Source organism: Lissotriton helveticus, chromosome 6 (assembly GCF_964261635.1).
Source record: "Lissotriton helveticus chromosome 6, aLisHel1.1, whole genome shotgun sequence".
NCBI classification, from domain to species: Eukaryota; Metazoa; Chordata; class Amphibia; order Caudata; family Salamandridae; genus Lissotriton; species Lissotriton helveticus.
Window position 1 is genome coordinate 378,230,342 of NC_136067.1, and position 25,657 is coordinate 378,255,998.

The 25,657-nt window shown below is 44.9% G+C and overlaps 1 protein-coding gene across 1 annotated transcript in view; it reads left to right on the top strand.

Annotated features, from left to right (window-relative positions):
• Positions 1 to 7,135: 7,135 nt before the first annotated feature.
• LOC144762590 (uncharacterized) overlaps positions 7,136 to 25,657 on the top strand; it is a 112,925-nt gene continuing 94,403 nt past the window's right edge. Inside the window, exon 1 of the mRNA XM_078647816.1 lies at positions 7,136 to 7,964. Within this exon, the coding sequence (XP_078503942.1) occupies positions 7,446 to 7,964 (519 nt within the window). The 5' untranslated portion in view covers positions 7,136 to 7,445. The remainder of the gene's footprint in view (positions 7,965 to 25,657) is intronic.

Consider the following 25,657-nt stretch of genomic DNA (forward strand, 5'->3'; position numbering starts at 1 on the left):
TCTCGAGCTTGGGGTTTCCTCGTGTATCCCCCTCGTCCCCTGTTTGAGAATCCCCTTGAGGGTCTCTGTGGGCGCTGATCTAAAAAATCATCATAGTGTCTACTTTGTTGATTATACGAACCTTCTTCTCTCAAGGGTGTCTCTTCTTCCCCTCCACTACTTTCTGATGACCCTGAAAAATTCATATGTCTGGGGCGTCTTTGTTGATATCTAGCCCTCGCTCCTCTATCCCAATTTTGTTCTGGTTTTGTTGTGTAGTAATCCTTTTTGAGGAATGGATAAATTACTTCCTGACTAAACCTATTTACGTCTTTCCTCAACTACTGTGTTTTCTTATTAATTAGGTATTCGCAATAACCACTCATATCCTGATTAATTTCCTCAATCTTCTTCTTTGCCTCCTCTAGTACATTTGTTTCACTTAAAGTCTTTTCTAGTTCTTCTATTTCCCGTTTTTCTATTAGGATGGTGCTCTGCGCAGTTTCTATTATCAAGAGCATCCAATCCCGACTACACCTGTTCGAGATGAAGGTCCAGGTTTCTAGAAATTTGGGATTATTTACAAAAAGTCCCGGCTCATTCCGTACTTGGAGCCCGACTGGAATGGTTCCTGCTCTTACATACTGTGTCATAAAATCAGCATGTAGCTCTGTGCGAATAATTTTCTTTTTCAGGTTAACTAACTCATTCCACTTCTCTCCCCCATTTGGGATTACTGTTACGGAATTACCACTTCTGTTGGAGCCAAGAATTTTATTTAGTTGCTCGTCATTGAAGCCGAAGGTCTTCAGTGAATCAATTTTTATGATTGGATGATCTGAAGCAAGATTACAAAAGGGCAGAAAACCCTAATTTAGCTACACCTCTCCAGCACTAGGCCGTACATACAAGTCGATAAATCGAGAGAAGACCCCACAGGTTCCAGGGAACAGGGTACTCAGGACAATTTAAAGTCAAAGGAAGATCCCTGGACAGGTTAATCCTATAACACTCACTCGCAGTCTATCATTACAATGAAAATAGTGTCGGGATCACTGATCACAGACTAGTTTGTAACATTCATGATATTTTATTATAAAAAACATATATTTGAAATAAAATTTCAGCATGAAATTAATTATGCTGAAAGCATAAAATGTACTAGACAGTTTTCATATACAATAAGACACCACAATATCCAATGAAATTAAAAAAACGATTGAACACAATTATATTAAATTATACAACACAATCTTTTAAAAGAAACACATTTTCCACAAAAACAGTACATTTTTCAACTTTGAAAAAAGATAGAAAAGATCAAGAAAAGATAAGAAGTAGAAAGAAGAAAACCCCACATAGAGAAAATACCAAATTTTTCAACTGATAATTCAATTCAAACGCCTTCAATCAAATGTGTGGAGATTTCTGGTATTACAATCAGCAAAATATCCAGAATCCCAGAGGCTTGAATTTCATACAGAAAAAGCGTTGACGCGTTTCGGTGTATCAGACCATTAATGCGGTTACACCTTCATCAGGACAATTTCATTTGGGGTCATCTCATTCAGTCAGCAGGTATCCATGTTGTGTATGAGAAAATTATTATTCATATATTCAAGTATTAATGTCGCTATTATAACCAGATTTTCAAATTATATTGTCCTAGGCCAATTTACAACAACTAACTTCATTTTTACATGTCCATATCAAACCATTGTTTTTCAGATACACTATATACATGTCATTATATTATTAACATTCGTTTAGTATTTTCCACTTGGCTTGATTAACTCCTCCACTGGATTACATTACAATATAGTCGGTGACCAGTGCCTTTGTCCCTTAGTTAATGGGATAGGAAAAGGATACTAACCTCCAAATGAGGTTAATTCTGAATCGCGGTGTTGGACAATTTTTCACCGCCTCCAGAAGGATTGGAAAGGTACAACTTGATCCAATTCTAATAAAAGAATTAAATGATTCACGTATTAGTGTACATTCTGTTTATTCTGTCTATGGTCACTAGATAGTTAAATCTGAAAAGTGGCGTTACCGATTTGAAAGGACTTTTATGCCGACTGGCTTCATTCACTCCTCGATTCTAGAGCATTACTCTTTGTTAATAAGTTCTTCATATGGGTAGACGCAGAAACCTTTAAACAGTAACAAAGGAATCCATTTAGTTGTGCCTAGCAATTACACAAAACACTACTTGACTACAACCTAAAGGCTCTCGTCACTACATACCTTGTATTATTGGAGGTGTCACTTTCCCCGTGGTTCACTTTATTTTTCTGACACTTGTCTTGCTTCGAGATAAGGATTTTATAGATATTCACGTGTGTCTGTTAGGGAAACACTGCAACTTATTTGTTATACCGGGCTGACATATTAATACTCAGTTGCGTCGCATCTGTCTATTTCTTTAACTCTTGGTGTTGCTAATTTGGCGGCAAGCACTCACGCTAGTGTTTCAATTCGGGAGCCTTTACGTGCAGGGAAATTTATACTTGTATTTTCCGCTAGTACTGGGATCCCCCGTGAAGCTCTGCTCGCGCTGGTGTTTCTATATATAGTGCGGAAGCCTTTACATGCGGAGAAATTTGTATTTATATTTTCCGCTAGTACTGATATCCCCTATCAAGTTCTGCTCCCCCTGGAGGCAGACAGTATGTCCTGTCTTCGGCAAACTTCTCTTAACTAGGGTTTTTTTTAAAGACACCAAATGGGCTTTCTCTAGCTTCAGCTTACAACCCCGGGTTTTTAAGTGGGCAAGAGTATCCCCTACTAACCGCTATCTTTGCTTACCTTTTTAATCTTCCTGTAGTGCTCGCCACGGGTACAGCCCTTCGCGTCCTCTCCGTTTTGTCTACTGGTGTTTTTCCGCCTTATCTACGTTTATATACTCAATCCCCCTCGTTTGATGTATCGCAGCTGTGGATTTCACAGCCACTATACTCTAGCGCATGCGTCAGAGGATATTCGCGTTCCTCATACGGGACGGCCATTTTGGAGAGGGGATATATCCTTCTGTGGGGCTTTTTATTTTGACCTAAACCGATATCACCAACGAGTGTTCAGAATTGTATTTAATATTTAATACAAAGTATTTGACTACCTTTATCTGAATATATCTATTCGATGTTACAAAAATAAAGATAAAGAGGCCCCTAACCTGTACGTGAACAGGATGTGTCACGACGGCAGCGGCCATCTTGGAATGGTTGTTGAGTTATAAATTCGACGTTTCCGTCACTGGTTTTAAGATAAGATACATTTCGATTTAAAAGGATTTAAAGGGATTTAATACAACATGAATTCAATTACGGTTACTGTGAAGCCAAACGTGGGAATTCTTTTATAGCAGAGAATCCCATTCCTCCCTGGTGTTCAAACCATTTTTTATGGTATTAAATTTTATTATGTACCACTGTTCTTGCTGTTTGCGTCTTTTTGTGGTATTACCTAGCCTGGTCTGTTCCTTAATTTTTTCCAATATCACCCATTTGATATCGGTGTCACTGTGGTTTTTATCTCTCCAGTGTTCTACCAGCGGGGCATTTTCTTTTTGAAGTCGAATTGCTGACTTGTGTTCCCCTATCCTGACCCTAAGCTCTCTTCCTGTTTCCCCTATGTAACCTAGTCCACATGGACATAGGATCAGGTATACCAGATTCTTACTCCTACAGTTGTTTAGTGTAGTTATCTTATGTTTAGTTTCATTTAGACAGATCTCTTTAGTTACTAGGCACAAATCGCAGATACTACATGATCCACACTTGTTGTTGCCTGTTGCTTTGGTGCCCATAAGGGTCTTTTAAAAGATTGTGTTGTATAATTTAATATAATTGTGTTCAATCGTTTTTTTAATTTCATTGGATATTGTGGTGTCTTATTGTATATGAAAACTGTCTAGTACATTTTATGCTTTCAGCATAATTAATTTCATGCTGAAATTTTATTTCAAATATGTTTTTTATAATAAAATATCATGAATGTTACAAACTAGTCTGTGATCAGTGATCCCGACACTATTTTCATTGTAATGATAGACTGCGAGTGAGTGTTATAGGATTAACCTGTCCAGGGATCTTCCTTTGACTTTAAATTGTCCTGAGTACCCTGTTCCCTGGAACCTGTGGGGTCTTCTCTCGATTTATCGACTAATCTTATAGTACTGCAATGTGTTATCCATTGTTAATCCAAACGTTTAATGTAATCACTGCAAAGCATTCAAAACCACTGCGAGGACAGCGTATTTCTCAAAAGGTCTTTTAATTATAAAATCTTCAACTTCATTCAGCATGCCCATCCGGGCTTCAGGTAAAGCATGTAGAGACATATGGTTCATCATCCAAAACCGCATGAATCCTACCCAATGCATTTCGGTCTCTCATAAGACTTTCGTCAGGGGTTAACTGCAAAAGGAAAGAAACAGACATCTAAACCTGTGGTTGAAAACCAATAATAAATATACAAAGATACAAATAAACCACTCTTAACTTATACCTTTAAATTTATACCTTTAAATTATCCCAAATTCGATCATTACAGCCTGCCCAGTCTCTACCAAAACATACCCATTTATACTTACTCCGGTGTGCGTATGCTAAAAGTGCAATAACTCAATGTTGTGAAAAAAGTGTGTTGATTAAAAAATCAGATTAATGAAAAAACATTTCCTTTAAAGCGCGCAAAATCTTTATTTTTCGTAACGATGAGTTTTTGCACTTTTAGCATATCTTCGTATATTTATTATTGGTTGTCAACCACAGATTTAGATGTCTGTTTCTGACAAAATGTGTTATTTTCAAAATCCTATTGTAAAATCTGACTTTACCATAAGAGAGGATTTTTCATTACAATTCCAAAGACACCGAGAGCATTCTGGATATATATGAGCTCATAACAACTGTGGCGAAAGGATGGCTTCTAACGTATAGTGAAGCAAACTACTATAAGAAAGTCAAATTTAAGACACTTGGGGCTGCAGCGGCAGTATGGACTTCGGTCCGGAAAAGGCTAGATATGGGCAGGATGAATTATTATACTCCCCTATTTGATAATCCTTCATTGCTGACGGTGTTTCACGATAATGTAATGAAACGGTGGGATGCGCTCGGCATTAAGAATATAGGGAATTTTACAGATGCCACTGGTATAATTACTTTTGATAAAGCACAGCACTTATATAATCTAGAGCGCAGGGACTTTTTTAAATATCTGCAGATTAGGTCCGCCTTAATAAAAAAACAAGGGGGCAGTATGGCAGTTTATAGAGAAGAAGTTATGCAACAAGTACGGAGCGAGGGGGGATGTACAATCTCATATATATATATGAAGAACTAAGTCAGCACTCAGAAGATGATTGAGGGAAAACCACTGAGAAATGGCAAAGAAAACTGAACCTAGCTAGGAAACACAGTACTAAAGGTAGCAAACCTTCAAGCACAACACTTTAAAACTATCCACAAGCTTTATTACACTCCACATAGAATAGCTTGCTGGGAGGGAACAAGTGGTATAACCTGCCCACGATGTCAAAGTATTGAAGCTGATACAATACATATGTTTTCCTCCTGCCCAAGCCTGGATCCGTTTAAAATATCTCTAGAAGAATTTTTGAATAGGGCAATGGGGATCTCTATAAGCTTAACCAACGAAGTAATGGTATTGGGTGTCGTAAAGGAGGGGGTCCTTGTAGATCACCAAGAATTTATTTTTCTAGGGATGGCTATAAGTAGGATATGTATAGCCTTTTTATGGAAAGATCCAAATCCTCCAACATTCCAGCAATGGATCTCACGGTTACTAGCTATATATAATCTTGAGAAGGCACTGTATGAGAAGAAGGGTCGGAAAGCTAAACAATTAGGGAAACGCATCTGGACCCCAATGATAGAGTGGAAAGAGGGGATGGAAGCAAGTTAGGTTGCATCAGCAATTTAGAATATATTTGGTGGTTAAGAGGCTGGATTACGCTTTTGTGTTATTTGAAAATTCTATATAACTCTGTAAATATTGATTTTCTGTTTTTTGCGTTTTCTAATGCTTTTCACTTTTGTTTATTTGCTTTTGATGAGAAGCTTTGACTGAATACTCACTCTGTGTTATAACGAAATTATGAAATTATGTACTGATGATGATACGAAAAATAATAATAAAAAAAAAAACAATTCCAAAGACACCAAACATGCACTGAAAACCTGTTCTCATTTGGAAATTACAACATATTAAATGTAACAAAGTATCCCAATGTTATCCTATAGGAGAGGTAGGCCTTGCAGTAGTGAAAAAAGAATTTGAGTTTTTCACTATCAGGATATGTAAACTTAAATACACTGCACCCTGCCCTCTGGGCTGTCCAGGGCCTACTCTAGCGATAACGTATATGTGCTAAAAAGGAAGGTTTGGGCCTGGTACAAGGTTTAATTTGCCAGGTCGAAATGGTAGTTTCAAACTGCACTCACAAGCTGCAATAGCAGGTCTGAGACAGGTTCGCAGGACAATTTAAGTGGGTTGCACAACACGTTTTGCAGGCCCACATAGCATTTAATTTAAAGGCACTGGGTGAATGTAGTACCACTTTACTAGAGACTTACAGGTAAATTAAATATTTCAATTGGGTGTAAGCCAATTCTACAGTGTTTAGAGCAGAGAGCACGAGCACTTTAGCACTGGTGAACAGTGGTAAAGTGCACAGAGTCCTAAAGCAAGCAAAACAAATTCAGCAAAAGGGTGCAGGGTAAAGGCAAAATCTTTGGGGGGGTGCCCCTGCAGAAAAGAGCAGGTCCAGCAGTAGGTATTTACAAATAGCAGGTTATTTGCATGCCCTCAGTGAATGAGTGTTGGTGTTCCTATTCTGCCCTCCAAACCATGGCCCGTAGACAAAGGACGTTTCACATTTGCTTCATAGAAACATATATGTAACCTTATCGACAACGCAGCAGCAACAATGGAAAAGTGAGGAACAAAATAAAGCAGAGTCGAAATGGAGAAGAATAAAGGAGAACGGTGTCATTAGAACAGAAGTGCTGATGGAGGGGCGTGACTGGGGAGGGAGATCTGAATGAAGTAAGAATGAGATGGATATGAGAGTGTGGCAGCGCAGGCAGAACTGCAGCCTCTAGTTACGGTGGTGGGCGTACGCTCCTGCTCCGACCGCACAGCTGACAGCAGTGGTCCTCTGGGAGGGACGTGAACACTGGAGACCAGACACGCCCGTGGTGCCTGCAGTGCACTGGAGTCAGGGGCCAGCCCCCGCGCGCCCTCCCCAGTCCGACTGCCCTGCTCCAGTGTGCCCGTGTGTACAGGTCAGACACGGCCGGTCTGTGAGGCGGAGCAGGCAGCGGCAGTCTCCCGAGCCTGGGAATGGCGGCAGCGCCGGGGTTGACGGAGGTGGCGCCGTGAAGGGGTGCAGCTCACACCGGGCTCTGCAGATACCAGTGGCCGAGCAGGGTGGCATGGGCAGTGGGAGCAGCGCAGCTAGGAGGAACCGCGGACGCAGCTCCGGGGCCGCCCCGAGGAGCCGGGGCCCCAGTCCGGGCAGCAGCAGCTGCAGCGACCCCTGCCGTGTCCCGGCAGAAGAGCCTCCACCCAGCCGGACGGTGGGACCGCGGGACTGTCCCGGACCCCGCTTGGCTTCGGGCCGCCCTCCAGGCACGGGAGAGGATGACTCGGATGGGGACCTCGACAAGGCGCTGGCGGAGTTTGAGGACCTGTGTGAGCCGCAGGGTGGGCAGCCTCAGACGGATCCAGGCAGAAGGAGCAGCCCAGAACCACCCGTCGGCACGTGCGACCCAGTGCCCGGCTCCAGCCCTACTCTCATCCCCAGCCTGGAGCTGGAGGGCACCGCTGCCGGTACGGCACCAGGATGGGCACTGCCGGACCGACCCCCGCGGGGCGTCGAGGTGCCCAGCTGGGGACGTGGACACTGCAGCACATCCCTCCTCCCGGAGCAGCGCGGGAGCCACCCAGGCACTGTAAGTATTGCCCCTAGTGCCTATGCTACCAGTACTGGCCAAAGCGCACTAGCGCAGAGAAGCAAGAGCAGAGAGCAAGCGCTCAGAGTAGAGTCAGCACAAACATGAGCGTAGCTACAAACGCTACAGCAAATGCAGTCGCACCGCGTCCCACCCAGTGAGGGCTCAATTCCCCATCCAGTTACATCCTTTACCATCCAGGTGTTTTCCTGTCTGGATAGTTAGGGCACCAGGCGTTCTTCCTTTGCCACCGTTCACAGTATAAGATTAACCCCCATGGTCCACGGTACAGCGAGCACTGACCTCTGCAGAGCGAAACAAGGGCAGAGAACATACTGGCTCCGCGGCACTGTAACTCACCGAACCATGCAAAGTCTGCTGGGACACCGCCAGGCACTGTTAGCCACTCATAGAGTCAGAGGGAGGGAGGTCTGAGCACAGGCAGGCGCTTTAAGCCACTCACAAGGGGTCTGGAGTTCAGCCAGGCACTGCGAGTCACCCAAACTAACCGTGACATTTGAGCAAAGTCAGGCACTCTACTTCACTTACACTTCAGGGCCACTTGAACACAACCGGGCACTGTAAACCAGCCACACTCACAGGAGGACTGAAACTCAGGCAGGCACTGCGGATCACCCACATTCACAGACATATCTGAGCAAAATCAGACACTGTCCATCACTCGCCTCACACTTACAGGGACACTTGACCCAATCGGATACTGTAACACGCATACGCTCGGGTGTGTGTGTGGGTGGGGGGCTAGGCACTGTAAGTCACCTGCACGATACCCAACCTCAAAGGGAGCCTTAAGCACACTCGGGCACTGTAAGTCAATCAGTCAATCAGGGTTGGTAAAGCACAACTACTCACCTGTGAGGGTCTCGAGGCGCTGGGAGCGGCTTCGTTGAGTGCTGGGGTCATCCTTAGGTCTTTCCTGACTGGGGCGGTGCGGGAGATTGCCAGATGTGGAGGGGGAGGGTGTTCCAGGATTTAGCTGCGAGGCAGAAGGACTTTCTTCCTGTCCTAGTCTTGCTGATATGTGGGCCAGAGGCCAGAGTCACTTCAGTGTGCACGAGCGGGAAAGGAGGCATTACAGCCAAACAAGAACCAGAGCACTGTCTCACACCTGTACCACCGAACTCGTGTAATCAGTAATTATAATCCTCCTGTTCAATGCATTTTGATGACCTATTCCTTCAAAACCTCTGTCACCTTTTACACCATGTTACCCTAAACCTATTGCTATATCAACTCCGTCCCTTCTAGAAAACTCCACCGAAATCCATTACGTTATTTCCGAAGCAATTAGAAGTTGGGCTTGGCTCTGTGCACACAATGTCACAGTTTCTCACGCACAGAGCAATGTTTGCAATGGCATGTCAACATTGAGCTAACTGGTCCTCATTTGGAATGCCCAGCCTTGATTTGACCCTATGTGTCAGCAAAAATGTCCTCTCCAGCTGTATCAAACGGGACTTTTAACCCAAAATTCACATATTCTGCACAATGTTATGAGGATTTGTAAAGCATGCCTGCACAGGAGTGTGTCATGGTGCTGATCAGGTGAGAATCTAATAACTCCTTTGTCGGATGGGAAGCTATTAAAAAAGCCAGGTCTTCAGCTTCTTGCAAAACTCAAAAATCGAGGAGGCGGCTCTGGTCGTTCCGCTCTTTAGTAGCTATGTAGGATAATTCTCATCCGCCGGATCTGATTTTGTGAATTCTTGGGATGTGTACAATTTGGAGTTTGTCCGAAAAGAGCTGCCTGGGTGGTGTGTGAAAAGAGATGTGATTGTTGATGTGAGCTGGCCCATGTTGTGTAGTGTTTTGAAAGGGCCGATATTGGTGAGTGGTTCCATGCGCGAGATGTCGCACATCCTTGAAGGAGGGCACTTGGTCAGTTAATGTTAGGATGTAGTCTATTCGTGATTGGCTGTTGTGAGCACCTGAATGAAATGTGAGTTGCGAAGGGTCCGGGGTATGTGCTCTCCAGACATGTGCTACGACCATTGCCTCCAGATAGTCTACTGGGTGAGAGCTGCTTCCTAATGCATGTCTCAGGGTTTGCAATCTTTTTGCCCCAATAGCGCCATATTTAAGTCCCCTCCCTACTATCAAATCGCCTTCTGGCAGGTCAAGGATTAATTTACTTAATTCAGGCAGGGTAATCTTCTGCAGTGTTGGCGGGATATAAACCAAAAGGATATTAAGTGGTTCACCTTCCCATGTACCTGCAATTGCAGCAAATCTACCCAGTGGGTCTATATAAGATCTTCCTAATAAAAAGGGAAAGTTGTTGCATATAAGTATTTCTGTCCCTCTGGGTATGGTTGTAAAGCCTGTATATGTCACTAATGTGTATCCCCATCTGTTTAACGCTTTACATGTGTTACCTACAAGGTGGATCTCCTGTAGTAATACTACATCAGGTGTGTGCCGTTTAATAAGTTGAAGGAATATCCCCCTCTTCAGCTTATCACCGAAACCATTGACATTCCAGGAAAGTAGCCAAAGGGAAGGTTGCATAATATCAGGTATCAGTGGGGATTGATTTGTGGGCATATCTGCTCTCTTTTTTTCCGAATACTACAAACTTTCCGGTAGTAGTGTTGAGAACGTTCTGATTGGACATCATTAGCGTTCCGTCCGCACCGTGTTGTTGGAATTTGGGTCCGATATTAGGGAATAAAGGGCCCGGTCCCCAGAAGTTTCATTTCAGGTCATGCCTCCCCTGTAAAATCTTTATTGAAAAGAAAGAAATCCCATATTTAACAAAGTCAACCATAGTTTCAATATGGTGACACTGACAATGTATATAACACTTTTGCAACATTCAGCGGGTTCACAGTAGGCTACTATTACTTTTTAACATTCTGTATGACTAAGCCCATTTCTGGAGTTGGGATTGTTTTTCAACACGAAAGAATAGCTCAGACTAATATAATTCCTGCTGTTCTTTGGGCTATCATTTTTAGCATGGCTACTTATGGTTACTTTGGGATTTTAGTCGTCGTCCTTGAGTATACCATTCCTTAGCATGTCTACATTTGACTTTAGGGTCTGTGCAGACCACAGCCCCTGTAAAACATGTCTAAAGTTGGGATTTTCAGCCACTGGCGAATCAGGAAAACATTGTCCTCTGGTGCTTCCTCGAATTACACTTGCCTGTGGAAAAACACATCCAAATGTTTAGTTGAATTTTGAGTTCTATATAAACACATTCAGCAACATTTGCTTTTCGTACACAAAATGGTAGATATTACCCGTGAATCAGGATTCCAAGTTATGCTTTAAAACCCTCACCTTTGGGTTTTTCCTAGGAGACATTGTGAAAATTAAAACCAGGTGTAAATTGTCTGAGAGAAAAGTGCTTGGAATTTGTTATCAATACTTCTGAAGCTGGACATTCACAGCTCATAATGAGGGCCTTACTGTCTACCAAAAGTCAAGGATCTAACTTTGTATCTTAGACTGAGGATGGGAGAATTGAAGCAGAGGATTGGTGGCAGGATGTGCTGAAAGTATTCCAGCTTTTGTGTTTCATTAGGTATGATTCTTGTTTCTGCGAAGTCTTTAGATCTCATGGAGCTGTGGTGGACAAACAGGACACAATAAAAGTTGGACGAGAAGCTCAGAGGTACAGAAATAGGCTCAACCTGGGGCTGGGATTCAGTGCAATTGAAAAGAGTGAACGTGAGTTGGAAAAAGAGTGGTGCAATAGATGATAGTCCATTTGGATCCGTGACTTCGAGAGGTCTTCTGCTGGTGGAAGTTTGATGGTATAGTGTAACTGGACCCTTAGTGGCCTGCCACACTGGGTTATCTGGATATTGTTAAGAAAAGGGAGTAGTTAGCTCCATGGATAACACTGCTTGCTGTGCAAAAGAGTCTATGTTCTCCAAGGATTTCATGGGAACGTTTGTGGGTTCACAACAGAATAACATAGATGTAAGGACAAGAAAGACTACAATCAAGGAAGATGACCGAGATTGTTTGGGAAATCCCCAGAAAGGGGCACGAGCTCTGCTAAACTCCAGTACCCCAATGCACACCTGCAAGAGCCAACAGTAAGTATTTCTTGTCATTATAAGCCATTTGTTAGTTTTTCCCTGTTGACTTTTTCATCAGAGGAAAGATGAAGGCAGCCAAACATCATGACTGTCCCACCTGTTGATGAGGGACTGTTCTAAATGTTCAACTATACTTCATTCATGTTTACCACAGAATACCAGAGCTCAATGCTGGGTTCAACGCTTGCTTCTCATGAGAACTCAGATTTTATTATTCGGTATAGGGACTTAGATGACTGGTGATTTTTTTCTCCATGGGCTTCGCAATTTCTGCTGCATGCTCCCAATGCCAACTACATAGCCATGGACCCAGCAGCTACAGCGTAGTTTTCTACATACCCTTGCATTCTCTGGTGGTTTTGTCTTCAATGTGTGAAGTCTACCACTCAGCAGCTCAACAGCACTGTAGCACATGGCTCCACCATGCATCTTCACCTATGTGTTCAGCATTTCTCTCATGTGCAAGTGTGCCTAGGGGATTATCACAAGCCCATGTTACATCCTCAGGCTCACTCTTGTGCTACCACCCTTTCTCAGAGATCCATCATTATATTGAGCAGTTTCAATTTCCAGCTTGGTCCATCTTGGTCATGTTGGCTCTAAAAGAACTAAAGCTTATTCTAAGTAGACCACCACATATGCTTCTTGAAGTAAAAGAACACTGGGTTTGAATTTCTGGTTGCATAATAGGCAACCACCAGGGTGAAACTACTTCCTACAGTTAAAGTACAGTTAAAGAAACTGACTATTGACAGCATAGTCCTCTGGAAGGGAATGCCATCCACAGGAAAGACCAAGTTGGCCATCATATTTCATCTTTCTTTTTCAATGTTCAAGTAGATTAGCCATCTTCTACAGAAATACCTCACTTCTCTGCCCTTTCTGAGAATTCTAGGCCTTTACTACTTTTATTGAGGTGGCACTCTCTGATAGGACTGCGTAGAAGGGGTACCTGAGGGTCAGAAGCTCGACTAGGATTCAACTGCTTAAAAACTGTAAAGTAAGTCCTGCCACGACTACACAGTAAAGTCCACATTTGTAAAGCGCACAATCACCCGTAAGGGTCTCTAGGCGCTGGGGGGCCGTCGGGAAGTTTAAGCGAGCTATTGCCCAGAGTCACATGGTGCTGGATGTTATGAAGTTAGCACACTAGTAGCTGGGAGTGGGAGGAGCTAGGGGGCGAGAGGAAGAGGAGGAGTGAACACAGGAAAGGGTCAGTTAGAGCAGGGACAAGGTAGGAGTGAGATGTAGAGAATAAAGCTCCTGTGAACACCATAATAATTGTTGTGTTTATTGTAGCTGGATGCTACAACTGGCGACGAGGGTGGGATTGAGCAAACCCCACTGTGCAGAGCCTCGAACGCCTTGTCCCTAGCAGCTGTCGCGCTGCAAACGCACTGCACACTGGAAGCGTGTGTCCCGAGTGCAAGCCTAAAAGAAAGCAGGAATCGGGAGCCCACTCCGACCCTGTGGAGTGCCCCAGAGGTGTGGACGACGCCCACGACGTGCCGCCAGTAAGCGCTGCTGCGAGCGCTGAGATCTGTGTCCAAGCGAGATTGGACGTCGGAAAACCTCACGCCCGATGCGCGAGGTTTAGGAGGCCATCGGCGGAAGAACGCGGGAACTGCGGAGGCAAATCGGGAGCCCACCCCGATCTCACCTGATGTCCATGGTGTTGGTGGAGAAGTGAATCCTGGCGTGGACTGCCCCAAAAGCCGACCGCCGGTGAGTGCTGAGTGCCCCCGAGTGAATGAGCCTGGAGAGCCAGCCTCGTGTGTGCCTGCAAGGACGGCGGCCATTTTGAAGTCAGGCGCTGGAGTGAAGATAGTAAGGACAACCCTGTACAAGGCAATGGCGGCCATTTTGAAGTCAGGCGCTGGAGAAAATAAGGATTGGCAAAGTAAACAAGCATTGGCGACTACGAGAAACAAGCATTGGCAAAATAAACAAGCAGTGGCGACTGAAAGAAACAAGCATTGGTAAAGCAAACAAGCATTGGCGACTACAAGAAAACAAGCATTGGCAAAATAAACAAGCATTGGCAACTGAAAGAAACAAGCGGTGGCATAGCAAATAAGCACTGGCAAAGACAAGTGAGATCGTTGCAGAATGTCCGAAGAAGATGCTCAACCTCCACCCAGTGGATCACTGTTGCGAGCACCCGCTCCTATCAAGGTAACAACGGAAGGGAGCATGGGCCCCAAATGGCAAGAGTGGCTGGAAGAGTTTGAAGATTATATTGAAGGTTCAGACATCACTGATGAGAAAAAGAAACTGATTGCTCTGCGCAACCTGGCGGGGCGAGAGATAGTCAAGATACTCAAAGACCTGCCCGCTGCTGACGTCGATACTTATGTTAAAGCGTGTGAGGTCCTGAACAAGAAGTTTCTTCACAAGAGAAATGTGGACTATGAACGACACACATTTCACTCTGCCAGGCAAGGGAAGGATGAGCCCATGAGTGCCTTCATGGTGCGTCTGCGGAGACTAGCCAAGTACTGTGAATTCGATTCTTTCTCTACTGACGCTGCCATCAAATCCCAGATAATAGACGGATGTCATTCGGATCAACTAAGGAGACGACTACTGAGGAAACCGCATGGATTGGATGAAATAGAGGAGATGACACGAGCTTATGATCAGGCGGAGAAGTACGCCGCCGTCATGGAAACGGAACACAAAGGGAGTCATGAACAGGCGCGACGCGTACACGCCAGAAGTGACAGTCGAAGAAGCTCCAGAGATAAACAATGGAGATCACACACATTCTCCCGTCAAGAGCAATCAGGCTATCAACGTCGAGAACCATGGAGGAAGGAGAGACGACAAGAAAGAGTGAGAAAGTGCTACCGATGCGGATATGATTACCCTCATGTGGACAGCTGCCCGGCCATGGGCCAGAGATGTCGAAAGTGTGGTCGCACTAACCACTTTGAAGCGATGTGCGGGGACTACAACAAAGAGAAGCGAAGTGGCCACTCAGGTACCACACGATCTGACACACGAAGCAGAGCCACAAGAGTGTCGCGGTCCGACACTCGAAGACACCATGCGCGAGCTGTCCAAGATCAGACGGAGCGGTCCCCTGTATCGTCACATTCTAGCAGAGAGTCACGTCGGTCTCGGTGGGAAAGGAGGTCACCTTCCAGAGAATCCAGACCTTCGTCCCGAGACTCTGTTTACACCATTGAATATCTGAATTTGGCAGCAGACCCGGACCAGCTTAAGAGATACCCTCGGCTGGACATTAAAGTTGGAAATCACGAATCAAAGTTTGTATTAGACTCTGGTGCCTCCTTGAATTACATTCCAGTGACTGAATATGAAAGGATGAGTCCACGACCTCCCCTGATATTCGCACCTGTAAGAGTCTTCACGTGGATGGCTAAGAAGCCACTTCCCTGCCTAGGGAAATTCTCGACGACACTTACACACGACAACACAACCATTTCAGCAGTCATCCATGTTATCAAGGGCCCTGAAGCAGACTGTCTTTTGAGCCTACCAACTGCTGAACGACTCCACCTGGTGGAAATTCTCTTCAGAGTTAGCGACATCCGAGACGTGACTCGCCTGTTTCCCAAGTTGTTTCAAGGCCTGGGCAAATTGAAAGACTGTCAAGTGCGATTGCACATCAACGAACAAGTCAGGCCTGTCGCCCAACACCCTAGGCGAGTACCATTTCACCTACAGGCCGCTGTTGAGGAAGAGCTCCAAGATTTGTTGACTGCGGACATCATTGAACGCACTGATGGCCCGACCCCATGGGTTTCACCGGTCGTCATCGTTCCCAAAAAGGGCACGGCCAACAAAGTCAGACTCTGTGTGGACATGCGCCTGCCCAACACTGCGATAGAACGAGAGCGGCACCCGGGGCCACACTTGAGCGACATGATCGCAGCACTCAACGGAGCCACTGTGTTTTCCAAATTGGATTTAAATAAAGGTTACCATCAACTGGAATTGGAAGCAGGGTCCAGATATATCACTACTTTTGCAACTCACCTGGGGTTGTTCAGATATAAAAGACTGAGTTTCGGTGTGTCCTCGGCGGCCGAGATATTTCAGGAAATGATCCGACAGGTCATTCAAAATATTCCAAACACGCTCAACTATAGCGATGACATCCTTGTCTATGGTTCTGATGTCAGAGAGCACGACATTGCGCTCAATCGTGTCTGCCATGCCCTATTGGCAGCCAATTTGACTCTGAACAAAGAGAAATGCGAGTTTCACCAGAACACGCTGAAGTTTTTCGGTCACATCTTTTCTGGTGCTGGCATGAAACCTGATCCCGACAAAATCATGACATTGAACAACACCAAGAGTCCCCGGGATGTTGGCGACCTCAGGTCGTTCCTGGGAATGGCCAGTTATTGTGCTCGCTACATTAAAGATTACGCTACAATCAGCCACCCCCTCCGCATGCTAACCAAGCAGGGTCAGCCGTTTGAATGGACTCCCCAATGTGAGCAGGCATTCAAAGAAATCAAGAAGGCGGTGGAATCAGCGAATCACTTGTCATATTTCAACCCAAAGCGAAAAACCGAAATAACTGTAGATGCAAGTCCGGTAGGTCTGGGAGCGATCCTGGCACAATATGAAAATGACACAGATCAACGCCGCATCATTGCCTACGCGAGTCGTAGTCTGACTGAGCCGGAACGAGCCTACTCCCAACCTGAAAAGGAAAGCTTGGCCGTGGTATGGGCCTGTGAACATTTTCATGTCTTTATTTACGGAAAGCATTTCACCCTGATCACAGATCATCAAGCTCTCATCACCATCTATGGAAATCCAAGATCCAAGATGCCACCGAGGATCGAAAGGTGGGGCCTACGATTACAAGAATATACCTTCACTATACTTCACAAACCTGGGAAATCTGAAAATCCTGCGGACTACATGTCCCGGCATCCTCTCCCATCATCAGCTTCCCGAGCTTCCATTGCGGAAGAGTACATTCATTTTGTAACGGATCAAGCTCTTCCCCCAGCTATCCCTCTGGAGACTATTCGGGAGATGACGTCACAGGATGTCATCTTGCAGAGAGTCCTTCACAAAATCCGCAACAATAGATGGAGGCATGATCCTCAAGACGATGAAGCTGATTCTTTGACTCAACGTGAACTACAAGCCTTCCGGCATGTGAGTGGTGAACTTTCTGTCACGACTGATGGCATATTGTTGCGTGATCAGAGGATTGTAATCCCTACACAACTGAGACAGGGAGTGGTTGCTCTTGCACATGAAGGACATCGAGGAATAGTGTCGACCAAACGAGCACTAAGGGAACGAGTGTGGTTTCCGTTCCTTGATCAACTAGTGGAAGTCACCTTAAAAGATTGCCATCTCTGCCAACTCACCAGCAAGGGTGACCCTCCAGCTCCTTTACATATGACCAGCCTGCCCAGTGGTGTGTGGCAAGAAATCGCCATAGACTTTTATGGACCCCTGTCATCGGGCAAATATGTGCTGGCCATCATTGATGAGTATTCCAGGTATCCCTTTGCCTGTTTTGTGTCATCTACGAACACTGCCAGTACCCTCAAGGTCCTCGATGAAGTCTTTGCAGCGTGGGGAGTTCCCAAGATCGTTAAATCAGACAACGGACCTCCTTTCAACGGAAATGACTTTGCTGCTTTTGCGAAACACCTTGACTTTCATCACCGCAGGATCACGCCTCTCTGGCCACAGGCGAATGGGACAATTGAGAGGTTCATGGCCACCCTCAAAAAGACCTTCCAACATGCTACCGTGGAAGGGAAAGACTTACAAACAGCACTCAATGAAGTTCTTCGAGCTTATCGTACAACTCCTCATGCTACGACTGGCAAATGCCCGGCGACTCTCATGCTGGGACGTCCCATGAGGAATCGCATTCCCACGTGGGATGGAGCCCTGGAAGTATCATCATCTGAGAAGGACTCGCGGGAAATGAGAGCCACTGATGACCGCAACAAAAGAAAAATGAAGGCCTATGCCGACAACCGGAGGAGAGCACGGTCATTATCATTAAATGAAGGGGACAGTGTCATCGTCAAGCAAGATATGCAGAAAAAGACTGACTGTACATTCAAGGATGAACCACTGGTGGTCACCAGAAGGCAAGGGACTATGGTAACTGCGGAGTCCGAGCAGCGGCGAGTTACGAGAAACATCTCGCACTTCAAGAAATTGCCAACTGATACCTCAAGAACCATGGTGAGTGACACACATAATCCCCTAGTTGAAGAACCACAGTCAAATGGTCGTGAGAACATTGCTCCGATCCCTGAGACATTGAATACTGATGGTCTGAGGGCCAGGTCGCCAAGACCTCATCGTGACATACGTCCACCCAAGAGACTGATTGAGGAGATGGACTAAGAAGTCAGTATGCTCTGTTTGTTTTGTTACAAAGGGGGGAGATGTTATGAAGTTAGCACACTAGTAGCTGGGAGTGGGAGGAGCTAGGGGGCGAGAGGAAGAGGAGGAGTGAACACAGGAAAGGGTCAGTTAGAGCAGGGACAAGGTAGGAGTGAGATGTAGAGAATAAAGCTCCTGTGAACACCATAATAATTGTTGTGTTTATTGTAGCTGGATGCTACACTGGGCTGACCTGCCGCCGGAGCCGGGGATCGAACCGTGGTCCCCAGATTCCAGCGTCAGTCGCCCTGGCCGCGGCGCCACACCTCTTCCAGTGCATGCACCTTTCTTGTATGCTCTTTTAATCCCAAACCTTCCTTTGTCAACCATCCCGTCACTCATGGAAAATCTTATAGATATGTAGGCAGGGGACATGATAAGCTTTTGAACAGGGACTACAGTCCCTGGAACTACTGTACTGCATTCTATTGAAAGTTGGGAGTAGCATAATATAGGGTGTAAATAATTAATTCTAATTCTGAAGAAAGAGTGTTATAATTTGACAAAAATATATATGTTACAATTTTATGTCATAGGCATAAATCTGATGCTTAATTTGTAGCTAAAATGTATATAAATGAAAATCTATATTTTTCACCTTCTACACAGTATGCTACTGAGGGTGTCAGTGATTTGAACTAAGTACCAGTGGCAGCTGGTGACATTTGAAAGTGGTAAGGCGTAAAACAATTGTCGTACTTCACTGCGACGTACTAAACCACCTACGGGTTCTCGGGGGTTCTCCCCCTGAGAACCTTTTGAAAAAAAAGAGTGGATAAATGGTGCATTTTCAAGCAAACCAGAAGGTGTGGCAGGCAGAGGTGCACCTTCAAAAGCAGGCAGAAATAGTGGCAGGCAGTGAGCGGCACGGCAGGTGTAGGCAGGCACACCCAAAAGGATGCAGTCAGAGGGCAGGTGCCAGGCAGTCAGAGGTGCACCTTCACAGGCACGCAGAAAGAGTAGCAGGCACGTAGTGAGCGGCAGATGATGTAGGCAGCCACACACAAACTGTTGCAGTTACAGTGAGGAGCAGCCAGGCAGGCAGAGGTGCACTGTGACAGGCAGGCAGGCAGAGTAGCAGGCAGCACTTAGCAGCGCATGTAGAGAGGCACTCACAAAGTGATGCAGTCAGAGTTACAGACTTGGGTGCCAGGACGCAGCACCAGCAAACAGAGCCCCAGGGAAAGGCGGGTGGAGAGAACACATCAGAGGGTGAGGCGGGCTGACCGGCTGAGACTAACAATACAGGCATGCTGGCTGTCATGGGGTAGGGGCGTGTCTCGAGGTAAGAAGCAACATTTTTTTTCCGATTCTGCGCACCATTGGTAAAAAAAAAAGGATGAAAAAAGAAGCGATTATGGGGCTGCTGCTGGCGGCCACGTCATTCCCAAGGTGCATGCATGCTTGAGGACCTACGCATGAGCATGCAGGATGAGGTATGCATTCGTATGTGATAACTTGTGCATGCAGATGCCTGATGACAAATACACCTTCATGCCAAATGATATATGCATGATTATGCCTGATAACATATGCATACCTGTGGCTGATGAAGTATGAGCTGTATGCAGGCGGACGTATGCACATACGCATACCTGTGGATTTGTGCACCTATAACATGGTGTATGCTCCATTTTACTGGTTGTTTAATTACCTGTCCAAGACAGTTGACCGCATTTGGCACAATAATTTAAAAAAATGTAATTTGAGTTGTACAAATGCACTTTTTGCTTTGCGCAGTGAGTCAACAGCAAATGGCAGCTGCAAGGTCCTTCCTAAAAAAGTGTGAAACAAATTAACTACAAGCAGCATGGGAGTGGTTGGCGAGCAGGTGGTGGGCAAGTAACATGGAGTGGGTGAGGCGACCAAGCAATGGATGAACACTAAGAAAGAAAAGTAGAGAGGCGTGAGGAAAGCAATGACCAATCTTGGTGGGGCTGGGTGAGGGAGCAACAGCAAGGCTGCTGTTTGGTTTGGAGGAACCAGCATGCAAACACAAAGCAAGAAAACACCCGTACTTTTATGGAGTGCTGAAATTAAAAACTGAAGTTCCTTAGATGTGAGCAGTGCAAGGCTATAAGTCAGCCTATCAAAAGGATTACAAGGAAGCCATGCTCCATGGGAGGGACAAACCCAAGAAGAAGAAGGCGGCAAGTCATCGAATATGGAGCAATCAAACAAGATTCGCAATTTACAGCCTACGTACAGCAATCCCTTTCACACTTCATTTACCGCAGCAAGATTGTCAGATAGTCTACTTTACAAAATCCTGTCACTTTGCAGTGAGAGAAGGAAAAGTAAACACCAGTCCCTATGTTAAAAGAATAAGCAACAATTTTTCAGAAGACAAAGCCTGACATGTGACCATTTGACTATGCACAGCAAATGTGACAAGATAAAAACAAAATTGAAAGATGTCTTTATTGCTCATTCATTTTCTGAAATCCAGCATGATTATGGTGGGGGTGCTGCAGCACCCCTACTTCTAGCACCAATGATTCTCTGAGTGCCATGACCAGCCAGTCACGAGAAGGCTAATTGCTCCACAACTGATTGATTCTTAGGATCAGATAATTGTTTTGCTACATTTCTCTCGTTGCCCTGGTCGTTCTTTGTCATCAATGAGGTCTGCCCAAAACTAGTAGTTGTACTGAAAGTTTCTGCTCAAATATCCCTTGTGTGGTGCTGTTTTTGCACCTTTAGAGATGGCAAACCTTTTGAAATCCTACAGGTCCCTGTTACCCCAACTCTCAAGTAACCTGTCACCAAGTGTATTTTCTCCACTGACCCGTGTGCACGTGTGTGAGGAAAACAGAGAAAAATAATGTTCACTAGAAAGCTGAAACAAAGAACTTGTGAATTCTCCTGGACAGCCAATGCAATAGAAGTCAATCAGCTACCATGAGACTCCTTGAGGTAGACATTTTCCTCTAGCTACCCAGGCTAGACGATTAGGAAGAGTGGTGTACATAATCAAACAAATCCTATTTTTTTTTAATTTTTTTTTAATTTGTATATCAGCGCGCAGCTACCCAAAAGGGTTTCCCGGCGCTGTACAGGAACAGCATAGAGAAGAGCAGCCTATTGGCCGAAAAGCCTTGTTTTCAGGGATCTACGGAATACAAGGAGGTTAGGTTGCATGCGGAGAGGCAGCAGCAAGCTATTCCAAAGGGTAGGGGCCAAATACGAGAAAGAGCACCCCCCATATGGGAAAGCCTGATTTTAGGGACTCGAAATTTTTCTTGAGTAGAGGATCTGAGGTTTCGAAGAGGGACATAGGGACAGGCTAAAAGTTGCAAGTAGTGGGGCGATTGTAAGTGTTTAATGCGGAACATATAAGTTAGAGCTTTAAACTTGACCCGTTTTTCCACTGGAAGCCAGCGGAGATCAGCCAGCAGTCCAGATGTGGGTGAGAGTTTGGGAGCGCGGCAGAGTAATCTAGCCGCGGAGTTTTGAAATCGCTGTAATTTCCGTGTAACCTCTTTGTTTACGCCCAAGTAAAGCACGTTCCCGTAGTCCAGCCGAGAGGTGACAAGGGCTTGGACTACGGTACGCTGGGCATGTGATGGGAGCATCCACACAGTCTTTCTCAACCATTTCAGAATGGTAAAACAGGTGGCAGCAACCTTAGTTGCCTGCTGACGCATGGAGAGAGAATCATCCACGATGAAGCCAAGGTTACGCACGTGGGAGGAGGGTTGTGGGAGAGGACCCATTTCAGGCTGCCAATGTTGAGGGCCCCAGAGGTTTCGATCTTTACCCAAAATCAGGATCTCCGTCTTATCGCCATTAAGCTTTAAAGAGTTGGCGTTCATCCACGTCACCACTTTACAAAGGCCAGATCTAAGAGCAGAGGGCTGAAAGAGAGAAGAGGATCTGGGTATCGTCGGCATAGGAGAACAGCGATAGGCCGGATTCCTCAACCATTTCTGCCAGCGGCTTAACATAAATGTTGAACAGCAAGGGGCTGAGAATAGAGCCCTGGGGGACTCCATGAGATGAAGCATGGGGCTTTGATTTTGATGTGGTAGAAAAAACCTGGAAGGTGCGACCAGTAAGAAAGGAACTTAGCCAGTTAAGGGCAGCCCCCGCGAGACCCGATAATTGAAGGGCCTTAATGAGTACGGTATGGGAAACCGTATCAAAGGCCGCACTAAGGTCAAGTAATATCAAGGCCATGGTTTCGCCAGTGTCAATCTTTTGAGGTCAAATAACAAACAAGAGCTAGCTCTAATCAGTGAGGCTGAGCACTTATATCAAAATAACAGAAAACATTGCCTACACTGATGAATTATTTGACTCAAACAGAAGAACAGATTGTTTCCACTGGAGTTTTTATCTATTTAATAGCTCTTTTACTTATTTTGAATAGAAACACGAAAATATTTACATTTTACAAAAAAATTTACATTTTACAAAAAAACATTAGACACAATCAATTCCAAAAGGATAATATAAACACAGTCACTCTATTCAGACATATCACAGTCATTCAAAATGCTCTACTGTGTTTAAGATTCAACGTTTTCACTGTGAGCAGCAAAGCCCTCCAAATAAAACCGCCGACTGTGCGAGTTCCCAACACAAGCCGCTTGGTTTCTGCCAAACAGATCTCCACCCTCTCTGGTTGAGCATTTAAAAGATTTCCCGGCTTCCTGTGAGCCAAGCACCACACTGATTCAACCGTGACTACTGCGTCCCCAGGGACAGAAAACCCTCCCTCCCATTATCTCTGAAACACGCCTCATATTTGAGTAAGATATTTGCTGGCCCTGATGAGAATCCCTCCCTGTCGAGCTGCTGGGATTCGAAACGCGTAGGCCCTCACCTTAGGAATTGCTCTGCTATGAAATTCTAAACGTAGAGTGATTTAAAAAAAAATAATTTCACTCCATAGTGCATGATATTGTACATAGTTGTGTTTAAATTGTGCAGAAAACAGAAAAGTGTAATGAATATATATTGTCGTGCTATACTGATTGACAACTCAAAGTGCTGACTCGCAGAGCAATTTCTATTTTCTTTTTCATCCTTTCCCTTCACACCGACACACCGGGATTTTCGAGTGTGTCAGGCCTTGTATGAGTGGGTGCATTTTGAATGACTGTGATATGTCTGAATAGAGTGACTGTGTTTATATTATCCTTTTGGAATTGATTGTGTCTAATGTTTTTTTGTAAAATGTAAATTTTTTTGTAAAATGTAAATATTTTCGTGTTTCTATTCAAAATAAGTAAAAGAGCTATTAAATAGCTAAAACCTCCAGTGGAAACAATCTGTTCTTCTGTTTGAGTCAAATAATTCATCAGTGTAGGCAATGTTTTCTGTTATTTTGAATCTTTTGAGGTAGCATTTTGGTCACCCCAAGGAGAGTTGACTCCGTAGAGTATCCGGTCCGAAAACCGGACTGGGAAGGGTGCAGAAGCCCATTAGCCTCAATGTACTTAGACAGATGCCCATTGATATTTCTTTGCAGGATCTTAGAGAGGGAAGGCAGAAGTGAAATAGGACGGGAATTGGAGGGAAGAGAAGGATCAGCATTAGTCTTTATTAACAATGGAACAACCATCGCATGTTTCCAGTCAGGGGGAACAGTCAAATTCGTGAGAGATGAATTGAGCAATTGAAGAATATAATCAAGGGAAGGCGATTCAATTTGTCGCAGCACTGTAATGGGCAATAGGTCACAGGGAGATCCGGATTTAATTTTACTGAGGTGATGAGTAAGTGATTTCATGTCCAGAAGTGGCCATGAATCAAGAATGGTCGTTGTTTGTGTTTGGACACAGCAATTATCGGGCGTTGAGGTGGAGCAGGTAGAGAGCTTTGCAGGGGGAGAGAAGGAGGGGTTGGCAGAGCTGGCCAGATTGGAATAAATGGTTTCAACCTTATTAAGAAAGAACTGAGCCAGATCTTCACATTGTGTAGTGTTGAGGATAGGAGGCGGTATCGAGGTGGCAGCGCCGGATAAATCCTTAACAAGATTGAATAGAGTTTTAGCACACTTATTCACCTGGGTGATGGACAAAGAGACATAGTTAGCGTGCGCAGCCCAGCAGTGGGAATGACAGGACTGCTTAATAGTCAGGTAGACTGATTTAGCTTCTGGTGAATACATTTTTCGCCATCGACGCTCTGCGTTTTTTACATTTAGTTTTCTCCCCTTTAAGTTCATCATTGAACCAGGGAGCAGGGCGGCGATGGTTGTTAAGCTTCTTGGTTGAAGGAGGAAGGCTAATGTCGAGGGTGGATTGGATCCAGTTATAGAATGCTGACAGATCCAAGGTGATATCATTACGAAACTTAGGGACATTATTAGACAGCAATGCATTAAACTTGGTGATGTCGAGGTTTTTCCAGTTCCTAAAGGGTATAGCCGTAGACATACTATTGGCAGGGGAAGGATGGGGGACGACTAAATTAAAGCCCACTAAGAAGTCCAGATAAGCAGGATGGCTGCTGGGCAATGTAAAGAGGTCAAATTGGAAAAAATGGGATCGAGAAGGTGGCCTGCTTTGTGTGTGGACCCCCGATTGTGAAATATAATATGCATCGCCGCCAAATCATTAACCAAAGTGCTACCAATAGTGCAATTAGGTTCCTCTAAGTGGAGGTTGAGATCGCCAATGATAATAAAGTTGGCTGAATGTAGTAAAAGTGGAGCGACGGAGTCGGGGAAGTTGAGAGCCCATGAACCAGCAGGGCTTGGAGGGTGATACACCAATAGCCCAGTTAGGGTGAACTGAGGGGACAGAGTGAGTTTAAAAGTAGCTGCTTTGCAATCGGGGATTAGTAGTTCATCAAATTTACAGCGCAAGGTTTTTAAAAAAATAATAGCGATTCCTCCACCCACCCTGTCTCCTCTATCTTTTCTCACAATCACATAGTTAGGGGGCAGGGCTCTGGCCACATCAGGTCCCGAGCAATTGTTAAGCCATGTCTCTGTTAAAAAGATAGCATTGGGTTGTAGATCTACTAAGAGATCAAAAATGTCTGCCTGATGTTTGGGGAGGGAGCGGCAGTTAATACTAAAAAATAGGAAACTGTTCGGGGTAGCAGGCTTACATTTCTTAGCAAATTGGATAGGCGAATGGGTGGTTATGTTAGATGTTGTAGTGTGGCTAAGTTCAGTAAAGCCAGTTTTACAAGAAAATTTGCAATCTGGGCAGGCAGAGATGTTGGTCTCAACATCAGAATTAGCATCCCAGCAGA